General features: G+C 41.1%; 1 protein-coding gene across 2 annotated transcripts in view; it reads right to left on the reverse strand.

Annotated features, from left to right (window-relative positions):
• Nucleotides 1-18915, reverse strand: part of TBC1D22A (TBC1 domain family member 22A) — a 2393943-nt gene that overhangs the window by 1437705 nt on the left and 937323 nt on the right. For both annotated transcript variants that reach the window (XM_078679664.1, XM_078679673.1), the window contains exon 8: nucleotides 18428-18542. In XM_078679664.1, coding sequence (XP_078535790.1) covers nucleotides 18428-18542 — 115 coding nt within the window. The remainder of the gene's footprint in view (nucleotides 1-18427; nucleotides 18543-18915) is intronic.

The following is an 18915-nucleotide window of genomic DNA, read 5'->3' on the forward strand; positions in this document are numbered from 1 at the left end:
CTTCGTATATTTAGAGATGGTCATGCCAGATTCAGGCATTGTTGGTTGGTACCTAGTTTAGGACAAAATCCAAACTGAAAAGGGGAAATTATGTCCTTATCAGCTGCCCATTTACTCAGGCGATCTTAAATTACTCTGCTGATGATTTTGATCGCACTGTCGATGAGCGAAAAAGTTTGATAGCACTTGGGCAATATACGATCACTCTTTTTGAATATGGGTACTATTGTTGCAATAGATGATGAGGGTGGAATAGAAGATGATAGGAAGTAATAAAAGTATTCTTCATAAGAGGGCCCCAGATTTCGGGCAAAGATTTCAATAAATCCATCGGTACCCCATCTAGACCTGGAGCCTTCCCGCCCTACTATGCTGAATGCTCAACTCTGTTAGTTATTATGTAGAATAGCAGACATAGTTAGCATGTCCTCAGTGTGATAGATAGAGGCAAAGTGGGTAACCCATTCTGCGTCAGAGATGCTATTTTGGAGAGGGGTATTAATGGGAGAATTCCTGGACCATATTAATTTTACTACATCACACAAGGATTTACTATCCTTTCCCTGGGACTCGTGTTCCAAATGTTCCTAGTCTTGGTTATATACTTTCCTCTTCCTAATTGCTAGGGCGGTTTTGTACTCAGTGCGTGGCAGGGAGATCTCGGTCTTATTCCTGGGGCATGCACTTAGTGCTTTCCTCAACCTCCTGTTAGCCAGTGAACAAGCCCCATTGAACCATCTTGGGTTGGTATTAGGGGTAGGCTTACGCATGGAGCCCCTGATTGCGTGCATTAGCCAATTATAGTGATGAGCCATAGAATCCAGTACATTTTCCCTAAGCAGCAGAGGAATTTATTCAAATGTAACTTGAGTAAGGCTGTCAATGACTCTTTAGGATCTTTCATACAGCAAACTAGTCGTAGGCCATCCGCAGAATGATACGTGATAGAAGCTAAATTCCTGTTGGGTGGAAGGCCCTTGAGCAGTAAAAACATGGTAGCACTTAAGGCATTGTGATCGCCCCATTCTGTGGGCAGGATTTCACTTTTGGAGAACCAAGATAAAAAGGCTGGGCTGACAAACATATAATCTATGAGGGAAGCTCTCCGCCCCCTGTAAATGACATGAGCTTGTCTCCACACAGCTGGATATTTTAGGTAGATAAATAGTCTTGTGGGTGAATTGTATACCATTTTCACTTGCAAAAACTGTAAATCGCACACAGTGAATATTAATTGTTGTTAATAACACACTGCAGTGGTGTCATCAAAACACAGTAAGTTTCAACCTTAACTCAGCACCTTTGATTTTTCAGTTGCTATCAAACATTAACAGAATTGTTCAAGGATCACTTAACATTTCTACTATGTTACTACAAGTGGATACTTTCCTTATCCCACTGTTTAGGGGGGATATTGTTGTTAAAATCAGGATATCCAGTGTCAAACTGGGATAGAGCATTAAGGTGCATTGCTCAGGTTTTATTTCTGCTGATTTCTAAACTTAACTGTGCATTTTACCAGTGAATTACAATGTGACTCATATTTTTACATGAAAAGAGGGAGGGGAAGGACATGGGACAGGTGATAAACTTTTATTTAGATTAAAATTCACTGATTTTCTTTTTATGCAGAATGTAAATGTTTATTTAAATTGAACTGCTACCGTTTTCTATGTATGGATATGAAAAGCTAATTAGGATGCAAGGTTCTTCTACTCCAAGATGACTAATTTATACATAGGTGCCTAATCTATACGCTGTAATTAACTGCCAGAAAGGAACTATTAACACCATCACCTACACCTAAAACACACTATGTCCCCCAAACTTAGGCAAAGCCGACGTGCCATCCTGACGGCAACCCAAAACACAGATTCATGAAAGAACCTTCCGTCAGGAACTTTGGGCCTCACTTCATACATCACCCCCTAACAATACCCATGCCACCAACCTTGCTAATTCTCTCAGTCTTGCATCCGTTTGCTGCTATCAGGACCTCCCCTTTAACATGACTGACCAGTACCCACTACACTCCCACCTTACTCTCCCAAAATCCCGACTAAAGGGTCAATCCAAGCTAACCAACAACACATCCAGGAACTTCTGATCAGAGACCATGACAATGCCTGCCCACCATCTCTCACACCTTGACCAAATATGTGGGCATCCACACTCAATTCCTCTCTAGACCATAGACCATAAGCTCCCTGGTCTCTAAATGAACACTATACTATGACCTGAGAACTAACACACTTGACATGCAGGCCCCCAAAAAATAAATACTCCATTAGAAAAAATGCCCTTCAGGTTGCCAGCTTTGGCAGGCCAATAATGCGGCAGAAGCTAAAATTGAAAATAAATCACTCTTTAAAGCATCCAAATAATTCCCAAACCTGGTCTCATCTCTCATTTTGTTACAAGTAACGAACATCAAAAATGTCTTCATCAAAACTATTAACACCATCGTGGAAAACTCAGTTGTCTCTAAAACTGTCCATAATGAGGTCTCTTGGCAAACAGATTTCTAAGCATTGACATAAAGACACTCCCCCACTCCAAATCCAGCATTACTGTCAATCAGATGTGTCAAACTTGCTGTGCAACTGGGATCAATTCTCAGACCTAAGATATTTAATCTGCATATTGAGCCCCCTGATATTGGCTTCAAAGACAAAGTAATACAGGCCCTCTGAGGTGCAATTCTTAAGGTATGCAACTTCAGACTTGACTACTCTAAACACTTAACTGAAGTGGTATACTTAAAACCGAATTCCTCTAAAATCAAGTTCACCCTTAACAATGGAGTTGGCTCTAACCTGGATTAATCTAGATTCATGCCAACTCAAACAGCTTCAAACAAGCAGAAAATCTCCAGGCTTCCACGTTAATTCAAGGCTTTCCTTTTAAAAATGTTTATTTAAAAAGACCTGTCATGTTTTCAGATTAGCTTGTTCCTCCCTCACACACCATTGTTTATGCTTGCTTTGATTGAAGGAAAGAACTTCCTATTTACATGGCTCCCTGTAATCACACTAACAGCCCCAAAGTTACCTTCCATGGTGATATATTGCTAATTACAGATTATTAGGAACTAATATAGATATGATCACCCATCCCCACCACTCCATGATCTCCAATAACACTGTTTCCAATCCAATATCATATCCAAATGATTATGGTATCCTTACAAATCATTATTAAACAAAGTAGCCAACTGTATTGTTGAAAAACTCACTCGAGCATAGCACCTACCTCACACCACACTGAGCACCAATTCTGAAATTTCCCAAACCAAAGATGAAGGCAAGTCACCCCACCATTTGGCATCAATTCTCCTTCATATCCCTGAACTTCACCTCTCCTTCAATGTCATCTTCAGATCAAACTATCTCTACCCCTCTTCTTGTTCTGTACATCATGAGGTAAAATTTGGTTAATCAAGGTTAATGCCACCGGTATAATTCTATATTCTAAAGTCTATGCTCCATGTATAGCTTGTGTTTCTTTTATAATTTATGTCTACCTTAATACACGTCCCCCATTTAATGCAGAGTTGTATCCTTTAAGAAAAATTTAATTAACTCTGTTTGCTGCTCTTGAAAATGCCCATCAGGATGTATCCTTGGTTTAAATAAAATCTCCATCACAACCTCCAAATATTTCTAGACAAAATAAATGAAACACTTGATTAAAGGCAATAGCATGGTGATCACAGATCTAACTAGAGGGAAATCTCCGATGTGCTGACTTATCACTACCTTGTTCTGGTTCTATTGTGATCCCAATGTATATCTGTGCATCATCAGCATATATATGATATCCAGTGTTAAGGCTGTTGAGAATCTTTGCAAGGAAGCCAGCAAGGGAGGTCAGTCACAGGGATGATTTTTAAGGAATACCCCAGGCTACTTGAGTGATTTTAGATATTAAAAGGCCCTGTTTTACTTGAAGGGAGCATTTTTCACGGTGAAAGATCGGAAATGTTGGAACACAACACCTTCAACAATGAATATAGTCTCCATTTTGGAGTCGAGAGTTTGCTAATAAACGATTGCAAACACAGCTAAAAGGTCTAGGAGAACCTAGGGAAGGGAATTGAATCTTCCTATCACATAGCACGTAGCAGCCACTACTAAGGCTGTTTTTACCTGTAGCACTTATGGCAACCAACGCTTATTTCAGTTGTATTTGGATTTTGATAATTCTCTAAACTTCCTTCAAAATATACATGCCAAAAACATTAGTACGTTCAAACACTGCATCTAGTTCTGAGGTTGTGTGGCCATAATGTGGGTACTCTCAATCCGCTTCATTGGCTCCTGGTCAGTAAATGGTATGTTTTAAGGACACACTTTGATATACTGAGTATGCTCCTAAAGAAATCATAGATGCTGTGGACAACTTCTTGTGTATGCACAGAAGTTGAGATATAAAACAAATGAAGGCAGATTATTCCATATAAAGGGTGCTCTGGAATTCAATTACCTTTTAGCTTTGTAACGAGATGTGTCATTTAAAGTTTTAGAAAATGTTGAAAATGTACTTGTTTACAAGATGAACACCCCTTCTGACTGCTGCGACCTGTACTGTGATCAATGCTGATGGGCTAAACCATCCATATTGGGTGTACCTTATGCTGTGTAAAATATCACAAAATGTAAACAATCAAATAAGGAAGCTGCTGCTCTGTCTTTAGAACGGAGGAGTTCCTCCGTTATTTTCAATAAAGCAGTGTCAATATAGTTCTACATATATGGAGTTGTAGCCATACGTGACATTTAGGGTCATCTGTAAAATACGTTATAGTGAAAGCGTTACTATTCTAAAGGAACTGATGAAGCAGTTTTTGTGCTAAAGTTGAGCATTCAGAGGCACTCCAGGGTTGTACATTGTGTCACTGCACCCTACGCACTTGGGGTAAAGTCTGTTGTTAAATGCCTGGTGCTCAGTGCAACAGCAGTTAACAACATCCTTCAATAGCCCTGGGCCTACAGAATAAATTCAACCATGCAGCTGTTTTTCCTCCTCTGAGAGAGAGCCCTTACTCATGCACGATCAGTCTAGAGTGGTTTGGTAATTGCACCTCTCTAAATGAAAACTTGACCCCAATTACACTTGTCGATGCCGAAATGTCCCATAACCCCAGGCTGAATACTACACAGTTGATGAGCACGCGCTACATCCAGATTGGCATGAGAACCCTATGAGGTTCTTGCGATGACAAAAGACGTGCTCCCTGAAAATAAGAACGTACTGAAGTGAACTTGGCTTGTAGTAGGATGCTATTGCAAAACCTAAGCATGTACATTGAACAGGCTTAAGTCTACTGATATTTACACCCTTTCTCTTCGAGTCGTGCATAGATACAGCTCCGTATTTGTAAAGGCCATTTGAGATGGTGGTTTAGGTAGGTAGGATAGCTCGTTGGTCGATGCTGCTTAAGGGCTATTGAGTAGGTCCAGAATGTAAAGCAAACGTGCCCTTAGGAAAAATCCAAATTCCCTACTTCCATTAAGTTAAAATCTGCTCAATCTGCATACAAGTAGCTCTACTGAGCCTAATCCTCCCTTAAACATATAATCAAATCATTGAGCGGCTTACATATTGTAAGCTCTATTTGGTTAACTTCCTCCTAAGACTTTACATGACTTAAATAGCTTTAGGAAATTTCAAGAGTCGAATGATAGACCAAGATTGAACATTTCAGAGTTAAGTTTACATTTTGCCAACCATGATTGCAGACTCCTCAAAATGGAAGTCATATTGAAATTAGGGCACATGGCCAATTCCAATGTCCGAAGTATCAGCATGCACAGAGCTTGGCAAATTATAAACACAATTATAAAACAGAGGACTATCAGAGAATATTTTGTTCAAACAATGTGAGTGGGAATGATTAACCGTGATTTCAGGTTGTGGTTTTCTAATTTTGGGGTCTCATCATAAATCATTTCGATGGAAAGTTCAGCAATTTATTATTGCCTAATAAAATAGAAGAATAGGTGTTCTCAATATGGTCTGCGTTTTGGTGACCTAAGGTTTCAGCAAAGACAGTGGTGTAATTAGCAACACTACAACATAGTAAGCAATCAGGAAAGACAAACTATATCTCCCAAAGCACTAACAGTTCTTTATTACTTTAAAGTTTGTAACACTCACTACATCATCAGCTGTCTTAGCGACCTCTGCTTATGAAAGACCAGAAACACTGACACTATGAGAAACTGGGTTGTTGGTTGAGGGGGGTGAAACCTTACTCAAGCAACAGCCATAATCCTTGTCAGGTGAACCACAAAATGATGCTATATTAACCTGCGCTTAACCGTCTGGTAGCCTGGCACAAAACCATTCAAGTTTAACTTAGAGGCAAGGTGTAAAGCATTTATGCAGCACTCAACCAGTAATAAAGTGAAAACATAACCCAAGAAAATTCGTACACCAGTTTAGAAAAAGCGAGTAAAATGTAAAAATCCATTCAGTAGAACTGTAGATATGCAATTTTATAGCGTGAAGATCCTGTTGGGCATCAAGGACAGTCATTGCCGGAGCTTTGCGTGATGGTAACTGCAGGCTGTCGATGCTACAGCGTGAAGTGCAGCTCTCACGTTTCCGGTCGTCGCTGGAAATTACTGTAGCATTAAGAGTTGGGATGACCAGAGCTTCGCATTAGCCATTGTCGAGGGCTGCAAGATCTTGGAGCAAACAAACCTATCACAAAAAGCCCAAAACTTTAGGAGTTCTCCTTTTCTTCAGGGAGGGGCTCAAGTGAAGCCACACCAATGGTCAAGGAGCTGGGATGTACATCTCGTGGAACAGGAGCTCACGCCAGCAGATGTAAGCAGGGATCAGGCAAGTCCAGTGCAGCAGTCAGCTGGGCAGCTGGAGGGAGTCCTATGGAGATTGTTGTGTCCCTGTAGCTTAGAACAGAAAGCAAGCTAGCCAGCCCTTAGAGTCACTTAGGTAGACCGGGAAGCATGATACAGGTCTAGTCTTCCTTCTCAGACAACAGGACAGTCCTCAGGCAGTAAGGCAGGCCTTCTTTTGTAGTGTCCATGGTCCAGCAGTGTACTGAAGGGTGGCTCTAAGGTACCCATTTTTATACCTTGTGCCCCCTTTGAGGTGGGAGAAGCTTTTGGAGTTTCCCCTGATAGCAGTGTCTGGAATTTCCTGCCTCTTAGCCCTGGTCCCAGTCTGTCTGAGGGCACAACAGGCTGGTGTGAAGACCATTGTCTGTGGGCTGAGCAGTGTCCTTCGAAGTGCAAGTGTGACATATGAAAGTTCCGTCCCACTCATCAATTCAGGATAGCACATCCTGCCAACAACCAAACCCTCTAATGTGATACTCTCTTGGAGGAATACACAAAGGCCAACTACACCTAGTCATGTGACCCAGGATACAGTCTGCAGGCACCAAGCAGTTAGGGCAAGAAAATGCCAACTTTCTAAAAATGTCATTTTCAAAATTGTGACTTAAAATTTGACTTTACCGTTAAAGAGGGTTTAAAATTAAAATTCCTCAGATACGAAACATGGTGTTTCAACCTGCTCCCAAACAAGAATTATCACTTATTAAATGTAATAAGGTAAACTTATGTTATCCCTTGGGAGAGGTAGGCATTGCATTAGGGGAAAACGAATTTGAGAGTTTCTCACCACCAGGACAGGTAAAGCTTAAACGTTTTTGTCCAGCTCTTTAAATACACCATACCCAGTCCTATGGGCTGTTTATCCTTATGGTGACTGATATGTATGAAAAAGGGAGTTTTGGGCCTGGCACAATTATTATTTTTTCCAGGTTGAAATGGCAGTTTAAAAGTTCCCACCCAGGCTGCAATGACACGCCTGCGATAGGTGTTAAAAGGCTACTTACGTGGGTGGCACAATAAGTACTGCAGGCCTACTAGAGGCATTACATTTACCAGCACTGGTGGATGGTATATGTTAGACTTAATAGCCTTAGGATGGTCTTCCCCAAACCTTTTGCCTGCTGCCCTTCTTTTTCTGACATCGTGTTAGCTGGTTTTAGCACTTTACCACTGCTGACCAGTGCTGTCATTTGTGCTCTCTCCCCTAAACATGGTAACATTGGTTTTACCCCAAGTGGCTTATTTAATTCACTTATAAGTACCTAGTAATGTACAATACATGTGCCCAGGGCCTGTACATTCGATCCTACTGGAGGGCCTGCAGCCCTCATTGTGCCACCCACTTAATTACCCCTCTAACCATGGCTCAGGCCTGTCACAGCAGAGCTTGTAGGTGCAGTTTTACGCGTACAGTTGACCTGGCAAGATAAACCTCTTGCCAGGTCTAAACCTTTCCTTATTATAAATATACATTTTTTGTTTCCTTTGTTTTTTAATCTAAAGCTCTAGACTACCCGGAGAAGTCTTGGCGCTGGCATTACAGACATAAGAATAATCCCAGTAAAAAAAGCCTAAAGCGTGCTAAATAACCAGGTTTTCAGGGCTTTCCTAAATGCAAGAAGATTGGGTGCCTTTTGATGGGGAGTGGCAGTGCATTCAATGCCTTGATGGTTCTCAGCACGAAGCTTCTGCCACCCCAAGTGGTTCGCTTGAACTAGGGTACAACTAAGAATTTGGTGCTGGCTGATCGTAGGCTTCTGTTTGGGGTATATCATTTAAAGCTGTGTTTGAGAAAGTCTGGGCGAAGATCATGAAGGGCTTTGTAAGCTATACAAAGTGCTTTCAAAGTGACTGTATGTCTGATGGGGTGTCAATGCAGTTTCTTTAGTGATTTAGAGACAAAATGGTACTTTGGGATTTTTAATATAAGTCTGGCTGCTGCATTTTGTAGGACTTGTGATTTGTTTAATATGAAGTGATAGGCAGTGAGAAACAGGCCATTGCAATAATCAACTTTTTCCATCACCATAGAAGTGACAAGCGTTTTCTAGAGATTGACAGGGTCCAAAGTGTAAAAAAGTCAGAGGGTGTGATCGCATTCTTTGAATTAGTGAAGCTCAACTTAACATCGATAAGCACTCCCAGTTAGCGGGTCTTCCTCCCTGTTCACCGTAAGGGGCCCATCTCCTTTGGCTAGGAGGTCGGTGTCCAGGAGGAGGATTAGGCTCCAAACAATATGACTTCAGTTTAACGTGAATTGAGTTTCAGTCAATTTGTATCCATCCATGTATTGATTGCCTGCATAAACTCGCATAATCGAGACCCTATGCTAATCTCTTCTTTTTACAGAGATACAATGATTTGGGTGTCATCTGTGTATGAAGTTACTAAGGGAGTGACATAAATGATCAAAAGTGTTGGGCTGAGCAAGGACCCCTGAGAGACCTCGCACGGAAGAGAGAAAGGGTGAGAGACTTAGTCGTCCAGTCGACCAGCCTGATCTCGATCCAGAAGATCCAAATACTAGGTTAGTCCGCTAATCCTAATATTGGCCAACAGTTCTAACAGCAATCCTTGGCTAACAGTATCAAAAGCAGCCGAGAGATCAAGCAGGATGAGAACAGACCCTCTGCCATGGTCTAATGACTGCCTGATCTCTTAGTTGCTTTGATCAGCGCTGTCTCAGTAGTATGACCACTGCGAAATCTAAATTGAGAAGCATCCAAAAGCTGTTGGATTGAATGTGTTCCACAAGTTCGGTGTTAATTTTTTCGGCAATCTTTGCTAGCAACGGGAGGCATGAGATGTGCTGATAGCTATTAGGATCAAAGGTTTTATTTTTGTATTTTTTCGAAATGAAGCACATTAGCTTTCTACCATATCGCTGGACAAACACTGGTCTTAAACATCATTTAAACATGGTCATAAGCTTAGCTGCAATAATCTCCGTCGCTAGGTTTGCCAGAGTAGGACAGGGATCCTGTGGGGATCTTGAAAGTATATAAGTATATTTAAGACTTCCTCAGAAGGGGACATGGTGAACTCACTTAGTGTGTACCATTCCATATGGGAAGAAACAGTAAATGTATCACTCGTGGTACACAAGGTAGTTTAGGTGAACTTATTGTACACCATTTCTACTTTTTGTAGAAAGAAGTTGGCCAAAATATGACAGAAGGTTTGACTTGTGTCAGTAAGTTTTTTAGTGGTGCTAGTTGTCATTTTAGTTATTGTACGAAAGAGCTCTTTAGTGGAAATTTTTGCTTCGTTTTCTTCCTTGTGAAATAAGAGGCCTTTTTCTTATTAATAAGAGATTGATAGGTTGCTAAGCATTGCATGTATTTTGATTTGTCTTCTTCGTTATAGACAGCTCTGCATCTCTTCTCTTGTCTTCTGCAGCTTTGTTTGCTGGCTCTCAGTTCTGCAGAAAATCAAGGGGCTGAGTTGTTAAGGCGTTTGGCCTTGACTATTTTAACTGGTGATAAAAGGGTAGCGGCTGTGTCTAAGCAGCAACTACATTGTAAGGCCACTATGTCGATGTTACTAGAAAGCATGGGGAGTGAGTTGTCAAATTTGCTGCAAAAAGGTCTGGTTGGATATTATGCTAGGCGCGCGAAGGAAAGGTGGTTTGATATTGGAGTAAGGCTGACTGAGTGCTAAGTCAAAAAGGAAGGCATCATGGTCTGTCCAAATAAGTGGAAGAGTGAAGTGGTACTGGTAAAAATACCATCTAATGTGTGTCCAGCCAGTTGTGTTGGACCATTTATTATTTAGGCGAGGCCAAGCCCAGAAAGAATATGGAGTGGTGCTGTAATATCTAAGTCAGACTGCGCCTATAAGTAAAAATTAAAATCACCCAGGACAGTAAAGTTAGTGGATAAAGTGTGTTCTCTGAGAAGGTTGCCTACGTCCTGAGAGAAAGCCTGTATGGGTCTGTGAGTTTGATATATTACCATTCCTGTGAAGGACGGCTGTTTGGAAACTTCAATATTGAAGGAGACGGCCTCGCAATGTGAAGAAGGTACTGGATTGCAGCAGACCTCTACGTCCTGTCTATACATGAGTTCTATGCCCACACCACGCTTAGGTGACTGTCATGTCTGTACATTTCAAAACCGTCTGGTACGGCTTGCAACACTTCTGAGTTACTTGTGGAAAGTTTCAGTTACAAAAGCTAGGTCTGGTCAGTAGGTTCCATGACAAGAGAGAATTCAGAGCTATGTTTGACTAATGATCTTGCATTTATTAAAACGCAAGGAAATGTGTTAATAACTGCTTTAGTTTGTGTGTTTATTGATGTGGCTTTATTGAATTCAGGCTGCTTACTAGGGAGGTTGCAGCCAGAGAAGAGCTGCTGAGGAGAGCATGTGTGTGCTGGGGGATTGGAGATTTAATGTATTTCCCACAGCACACGCATTTGAGTTGATCGTTTAAAGTGATAAAAGGGCAGTCAAAAACGGGACATCCTACACTCTTACCTGAATCTAATGCAAGTAGCTCGTCCTGGGTGTAGGGCTGTAGCTGTGAGTCTGGTCCGAAACCACCAGGGGGACAGGCTCTAGGCATGGTCCAGGCGCAGACGGGCTTGCATTAGGTGTGCCATGGGCACTCCAGGGGCACACCCGCTGCAGGCCTTCGCCACCCAGATGGCTAAGGAATGGTTTATATATCGCACAATAGAAGGGGGTGTGGCAAGAGGTGTGATTTGTGCTAAGCACAGCACGATGATAAAACAAGAGGAAAGATAAGAAATAATGAGGGTCCAACAAACCCTGGATTCAGTCACAGGCTCCGTTGTGACTGAAAACTACTAGTAACCAAGAATACTAGAACAATGGTAAGAAAGTTTTAAAACATACATTTATTAAAAGCGAAGGGGATTACCCTACAAAGTTGGCACCCAAACATCAGTGAGAGCCAGGCATCTCACTGAAAGTGGCTGACTGCAAGAAGAATAAAGTGGGTTCAATCTGTGTACGTGCTAAGAAATGTTTTAAATATCCAGCCAAAGAAGAGGGTGTAGCATGGGGGGGTGGCTTGTGCAAAACACAGCACCATGTTATAACCAAGTGGACAAATAAGAAATAATGAGGGTCCAGCAACTCCTGAATTCAGTCACAGACTCCCCTGTAACTGAAAACTACTGACAACCAAGAATACTAAAATAAAGGTGAGAACGTTTTACAATATAAACTTATTAAAAACAAAGGGGTTACCCTTCCAAGATGACACCACGCTTCAGACAAATAAGAAATAAGGAGAGTCCAGCAACTCCTGAATTCATCACAGGCTCCCCTGTTCAGTGAGAGCCAGGCACCTCCCAGAAAGTGGCAGCCCAGCTGCCTACAAGGTAAATGAAGAGGGTTCAATCCGTTGCTGTGGAGGAAGTCACCCCTAAGGTAGGCCCTGTGTGACCCACAGGGCAGGGTATAACATATTTAAAAGGCAGGACAGGTACTTTTAAGTTTTACATGTCTTGTTATTAAAAAAATATATAATTTTTGTTTTTCACTACTGCAAGGCCGATCTCTCTCATAGGATAACATTGGGATTACCTTATTACATTTTTAAAGTGTAATTCCCAATTGTGAAGAATTTTCAATTGTGAAGAGATTTCAGGTTTGGTGTCGCTAGACTCACAATTTAAAATCACAACTTACGGTGAAGTTGGATCTTTAATTACAGTTAGCAAGTGCCAGTTTTAGAAAGTTTTAGTGATTTGATGCCTGCTGCCTGTCTCTGTTCAGTCTGGGCTGTGTGACAGCCAGGCTTAGTGTATTCATTGTAGACAGCCACAAACAAGGAAGCTTAGGTGTGTCTTGATGGGCCATCCTGGGTGAGGGGAGGGAGGAGATCGCACAGCCTCAAATTTACACCTGAATAGCCTGTCTCCTGTCCACACAGGAAGGGCTACATACCTCCCTGTAGTGAGGGCTGTCTTTAAAGTCTCCCCCACTTCAAAGACACAACTGAATGTAAGTAATAGACCTCTGACACCATGACTTAGGTATACTTCTGGACCTGAGACCAATCTGCTGGGAAGAAGAACTGCTGTGCTGCTGAAAGGACTTCCACTATTCTGGACTGCTGTTTTGCTGGACTTTTGCCTTGCTGAGCTGCTCTGCTGCCTGATGTTCTCCTGCCTGGGTGAGAAGGGCTGGTCTGCATCACTTGAACCTACAGTGACACCAAGCGTTTGCTGGTTTGCCTACTGTTCTAAGTCTCAGGGACATACCAGACTTCAACTAATCATGATAATGCACCTCCACTTTGCTTTCTGCAGGTCTTGCCCTGCCAAGTGGTGCCAATCCATTCCTAGGCCTTGGAAGTAGGTGTAAAGTGCTACTTCAACTAGAACCCATGCATCTTCATCAGAACCACTTATCTTTCCTTTGCTTGAGTCAGAACCAGACATCCTCATTTTTGTGTGTAGCAGACCCAGGGCATCGCCCTCAGACCAGTGCATCGCCTTCGGAATCAACACATTGCCTACTGCAGGAGCAGCGACTGCGCATTGCACTCGGAACCAGCTCTTTGCACACTGAACTGATGCATTGCCGCTGTTGCATGGAGAAAATGTATGCATCTCGTCCACTGTGTGGCTCAATATTGACACATCGCTTTGGCTTTACCTCGCATCTCCGTCGGCAACAATGCATCCCGAATCAAGGTAGTTTGGTTTAGCAGGCCCAAGTGGGTTCCTTTATCCAACCCACAATCTATCGTGGTAAGACTGAACTTTTGACTTTGCCCCGGTCCAGCGCAACCCGGTGTCCTTTTTAGGCCCTTATTGCTTCTCAACGCTATTTTTCTTTTTTTCTTGTTGAAAATCCATATCTCAACTTCTACTTGTTGTTTCATTTTCATTTATAAAATTATTCTTAATTTTTCTAATCTGGTGTGGAGTCTTTCTGTTGTGGTTCCACTCTGTTATTGTTTGTAGTGTTGTACAAAGACTTTACTCACAGCCTCTTAAATTTAGCCTGACTGCTCTCTACCAATCTACTAGAGGCTGAGCATAGGATAATTTAGGGTGTGTTGTGATTTACCCTGGTTAGGATTATTGTTTCCGCTTGAACAGGGTGTACATCTCTGTCAACCAGAAACCCAATTTCTAACAGCATACCACTTGACTAGAGACTTACAAGTAAATTAAATATGTCAATTAGGTGTAAGACAATCTTACCATATTTACAGGAGTAAGCACAAGCATTTTTGCGCTGGTTAGCAGTTATCAAGTGCCCAGAATGCTAGAGCAAACAAAAATGAATTCAGCAGGACAGGAGGAGTGTAGGCTAAATGTCTGGGGGAAAACCACACCAAGGATGCATGTTCTAACAGAAACATTAGATGACAAGGAGGAAGTAAAGCAGGCAATGGAATGAATGATTTACATGTTGTCCAGGCCTAGTTGGGAATGCAAGAGGCATTTTGTTCCAGGGCTTCAGCACATAATATAAACCAGGTGGAGATGTGTATGATGTGTCGAAAGCCACTAATGTGCCAAGCACAATGGGAGACAATTCCTGTCTCAAGATACTAATGTTAAATTCTGAAGACAAATCTTGGCCGACTCAATGTAGAATACTTTTTAATGTCCTGCTTTTGTGAAGTAGGGGGGCGGATGAGAAAGGTGAAGAATAGGGTACATTTGCTCTGTTTGGAAGGTAGGATGTGATCCAGTTGAAGGCAGTACCATCTATGCCGGCTTCGTAGAGCCTTTAGATTACACTGTAATGGTCAACTGTGTCAAAGGCAGCTGAGAGGTCCAAGAGAGGTAGTGCATCAACCCTGTTGCAGTCTAATATATACAAACAGGAGGAGCACCAAAAAAGTATAAATTTGTGTGTCAATCCAAATATTGAAAACCTTCCAATAACAAGTCCTTAGGCAGTAGATTCAGTTCAAAAAGATCTTCTTTATTGTATCAATAGCAGTTCATTTCATACTTGTTGTACTACTATTTTCAATAGCTGTGCTGTATTCCATATTTTAACTCAGACTCCACATATTAAATCAGCCAACACGTTTCGTCCTCAAGGGACATCATCAGGGCTATAATTCATAGAAGACATGTGCTGTGTTAATAGTCCTTGACTTCCAGTTCTTATAGCTTTCTCTAGTCTTGTTACTCCTATTCTTGGCTATTAATTGCCAATAAATGATCTTTCCTGCTAAGCTGATCAATCTGTAGTATTTCCTGTTTAATTCATCGTAGATGTTCACTTTTAAGCTGAAAATATCTAACAAACTTGTTAGTGTGGACTTTTTTCAATTCACTGATCCTTAATCTTCATATAGTTGTACCCTTCAATTGATATCTCTATTACTGCCCATGTTTTTTTAGGTGCTGGCGTTTCTGGTGAGAAGCTTAATTGGTGAGTGAAAAGCTTTCTTTCCCCCTCCGATCTCATCTTTTCCATTTCTTTGACTTATTGCAGCATCCGTTTCCGGCTTCTGTGATATTACCTTAAGCGTGGTGACTGATCTGCAAGTTTACTATTCACAACCAGCATGCTCTCCTTCCCAAGCGTGGACTGAAGCAGCACTACAGGTCTCTGCCACTTGAGGCTGGAACTTGTGCACTTTTTTTTAAAGAGTGGAATCTGGACGCTTTATGTTTGTTGCAGTGCAGGCTACCTGGTGTGGTTCTTGTTAGGGAAAGATGGAGGGGAGGCATGGGAGAGTTTGTCAGTACACATTTTTAAATGAGTCAGAGGATTCCTCTAAACGCAAACCGGTGGTCTTCTCGTCTACAGAACATATACGGATATGGAGAAACAGACCATATATTAATAGCTGAGGAATGTTTCATGCACATTATAGTACATTGTAAACACTATGACTACAGAGCGTCCTTTTGGCATTTACATGTTATAGGGGCCCTTTCTGTGTTGTAATAACCCCAAACAAATCTCAGCCCTCATTTTGTAATCTTAGTATGGTAAATGTGTCATAAAACCCAAGTGGTTGCTTTTTTCACTGCCTGATTACTTTGTACCTGTACTTTCATTGGCTCTGCTTCATGTACTTTTTCATTGCTGCCTTTTATATATGGTGCTCTGGCTGAGAAGTGTCTCTGGCCTGTGTTTGCACAATTATGGCAACGTGTTTTATTGTATGAATACCATCCTATAAGATTCCAGCACAATTGTTTTCGAGTTCTGTTCCCCCAATCATGTTTCTGTTATTCCATTCCCTCCCAAGGGCCTGCTGTGGCCCTCGGGAATCTCTAATTCACCTGCACATGGCATCACATTTCCTGTGCCTCCTTGACCTGCTCACACAACCTGAGCAAATGATAATCCTTTTAAGGCGATTTCGGTGAAAATTCCACATTCATCTTAAAAAACAATTATTTAATGTTGTTTAATAGGTTTTATTGAAATGTAGGTTTCATTAAAAAAAAAACAAGGCTAATCTTGAGCACGTCTCTTAAGTATTATAAACCCAGCTGATAAGAATTTAATTGAGTAGCTCCACAAAGGCATGGGAATGCTATGCGTGTGAAGTGCGTTTTTCCAAACTTCTACTCAATTACATTTAAGGTTGGGAACGCTTTGACCTGTATCTTCAACTGCTTTAGAGAAAGGCGCTCAGAGCGCAGCCTGGCCCACAATTACCTTTGAGGTGTCAGGTGTCATTCTAATTGTTACTATTTTTCCAGGATCTGTGCCCTGGCATTGTGTCAGCCTGAGGCGAGGGCTTTCAACCTAATAACGGAACTGTCAAACGTATTAAAGCATTATTCCTCGCACAAAAAGTTACTGTTTATTGTACCCACAAATGTTACACTTACTGAAAAAAGTGTTCAAATTATCCTGTAATTTTTTTGCCACAGTATTTTTTTTTCATTTTTGTTTTGCAGTTTTTATATAGCGCACAAACATAACTCGTGGGCATTGGAGCACCTTACCTGAGCACCAGATTACTTAAGTGGTCCGATTCTTTACAGGGAGTGGGAGATTAAGTGATTTGCCCTGGATTACAGGATGCTGAGGTGATGCGGGACTTAAACCTGGATCCTCAGTCCTAAAGTCAGCAGCTCTGGCATTCAGGCCACATCTCCTCCATTATGGCCAATAAATTCACTTCGATCAGTCCAAGTTTGTGTCCCAAACTCCAAAAAAACACACATTGTTTAAGAGAGTGGCTTGCAACTGTGAGACCTTGCCGCTCTGCCAATGATTGTTTGATTTGCCTATACCTTTCGATCCCTTTGACGAATTTACATTAAATATGACAGATGCTTAAAATGTTTAGCTTCCTCTTGGCCATTTTATATTTGTACTGATTCCTTAAGGGGAGTATAGCTAAAAGCGGGGTCCATAAAGTTTTCATATGGCATGTTTAGCCGTTATGCATAATGCCAGTTTCGTGCAAATCCATCAAGGAAGAGAAAAGCTACCAAGCACTGGCAAAGCCAATAGGTCTGGTACTGCCTGCCAACCTTTTGGCTTTGTCAATGCTTGTTCGGTTTTGTCATGGTTTTTGGAAATCTTAATGTTGAGGAAGGTAGCCAGTCATCATCAATAAAAAAAAGAAGACATTGGCAAATAGCCAAAACATTCTTTTGGCCTCAAAGTGCACATATTGCCATTGTAGTCTCGTCACTTTGGGGGACAATTTTGTGTATGGAAGTGCAGAACACAGTCATAAGAGCATTAGCCAATATCTGAAGATGGCTGATCTACTGCCTCATGCTGTAGTGCACTAAAGAAATATATCAATGGCACAATAACAGAACAGTGAATTATGAAGGCTGCCTGAAATTGCACATAAGTACAAGTTTTAATAAAATGATATGGTCTTGGGTAAAGCCAGATCTAAGAAGGGAAAGGGGGCATGTTCTCATATTCTAATAACTTTAGTCATATTTACTGATTCTTTGTGACATTTGGAAGACTGTTAGAAAGTTAAACCCGATAGAGGAATCTTATGATTCAACAAGGTGCCAAGTGCAAAGTTAAATGGGGGGGGAGTAATTCATTTGCTAATAACTGTGCCACAGTTTTACAGGTATGCTCAACACTTGGAAGACACCTACTATGTTAAGGTTACTCTTGATAGTTGGAGTTTCAATGCAAATATGTCAAGGCAGGGATGCTAAGTGGGAAGCAGCATTTCGAACTTTAAGTAGCTTTGCTCCCTGATGCAGAAAAAGATGCTGTGTGAAGTTACACAAATTCCCTTCTCCGATTTGTAGTGATAGGGGGTGGGGTGTGCTGTTTTTTAAATGTAGGTCCATGGACAGGCAGCAAACCTGGGTTAGAGGACATTCTGTAAACATTTTAAAATGTGTACTTTCATGTCTAGCATCACCATTGAGGATGGTATTTTTTTATTTATTATTATATAGTCTTCTTCATAAGCCAAACAACAAAGGTACTACTTATTCAAATGTTCAGAAGAGTGCTCAAGTTAAAGTAATCGCCTCAAATAAAATTTGATTGGTGTCCAATACTGGGTGATGTAACTGCTATCTTGCTAATTTTCAAGCATTAAATATTCAAATAATGTGTTTCTTTAAATACTTCAGACATTTCCATCACAAATGTTACCTGTATAGTCACCAATGAAGACCACAAAGAACGGTGTAAGGATGTCATTAATTCCCTGAACATATCCACTGGCCGGATGTCGTATCGCCCAGATGAACAAAATCCGTTCAAAAATCTGAAAAACACATTTCATCTATAAAGTCACATAAAGAAAACTTGAAAATTAATATTAGAAAACCAAAATGATAGATACAAATGATTCTACCCTGGAGATAAGATTTTGTAAGTACGTGGAAAAGATTTACCTTTTTCATTTTCTAAGATAAGAATGGTGTACAAGCACAGATTTGTAAATAAATAGAAGAAAACAATGTTTCAGAATCGTTGACATTATTACGAATATTAGGATTAAGAACCTAGGAACAATAGTACACAATATGGCAACAAAATAAATATTTCTCCACTTGTCTTTTATTTATTTATTTTTTATTTTAGCGATTTGTAAAGCGCCTGGTGACCCGAGGGCATCCCCGCGCTATGATATTTAT

The sequence above is a fragment of the Lissotriton helveticus genome, chromosome 1_1 (genome assembly GCF_964261635.1).
Source record: "Lissotriton helveticus chromosome 1_1, aLisHel1.1, whole genome shotgun sequence".
Lineage (NCBI taxonomy): Eukaryota > Metazoa > Chordata > Amphibia > Caudata > Salamandridae > Lissotriton > Lissotriton helveticus.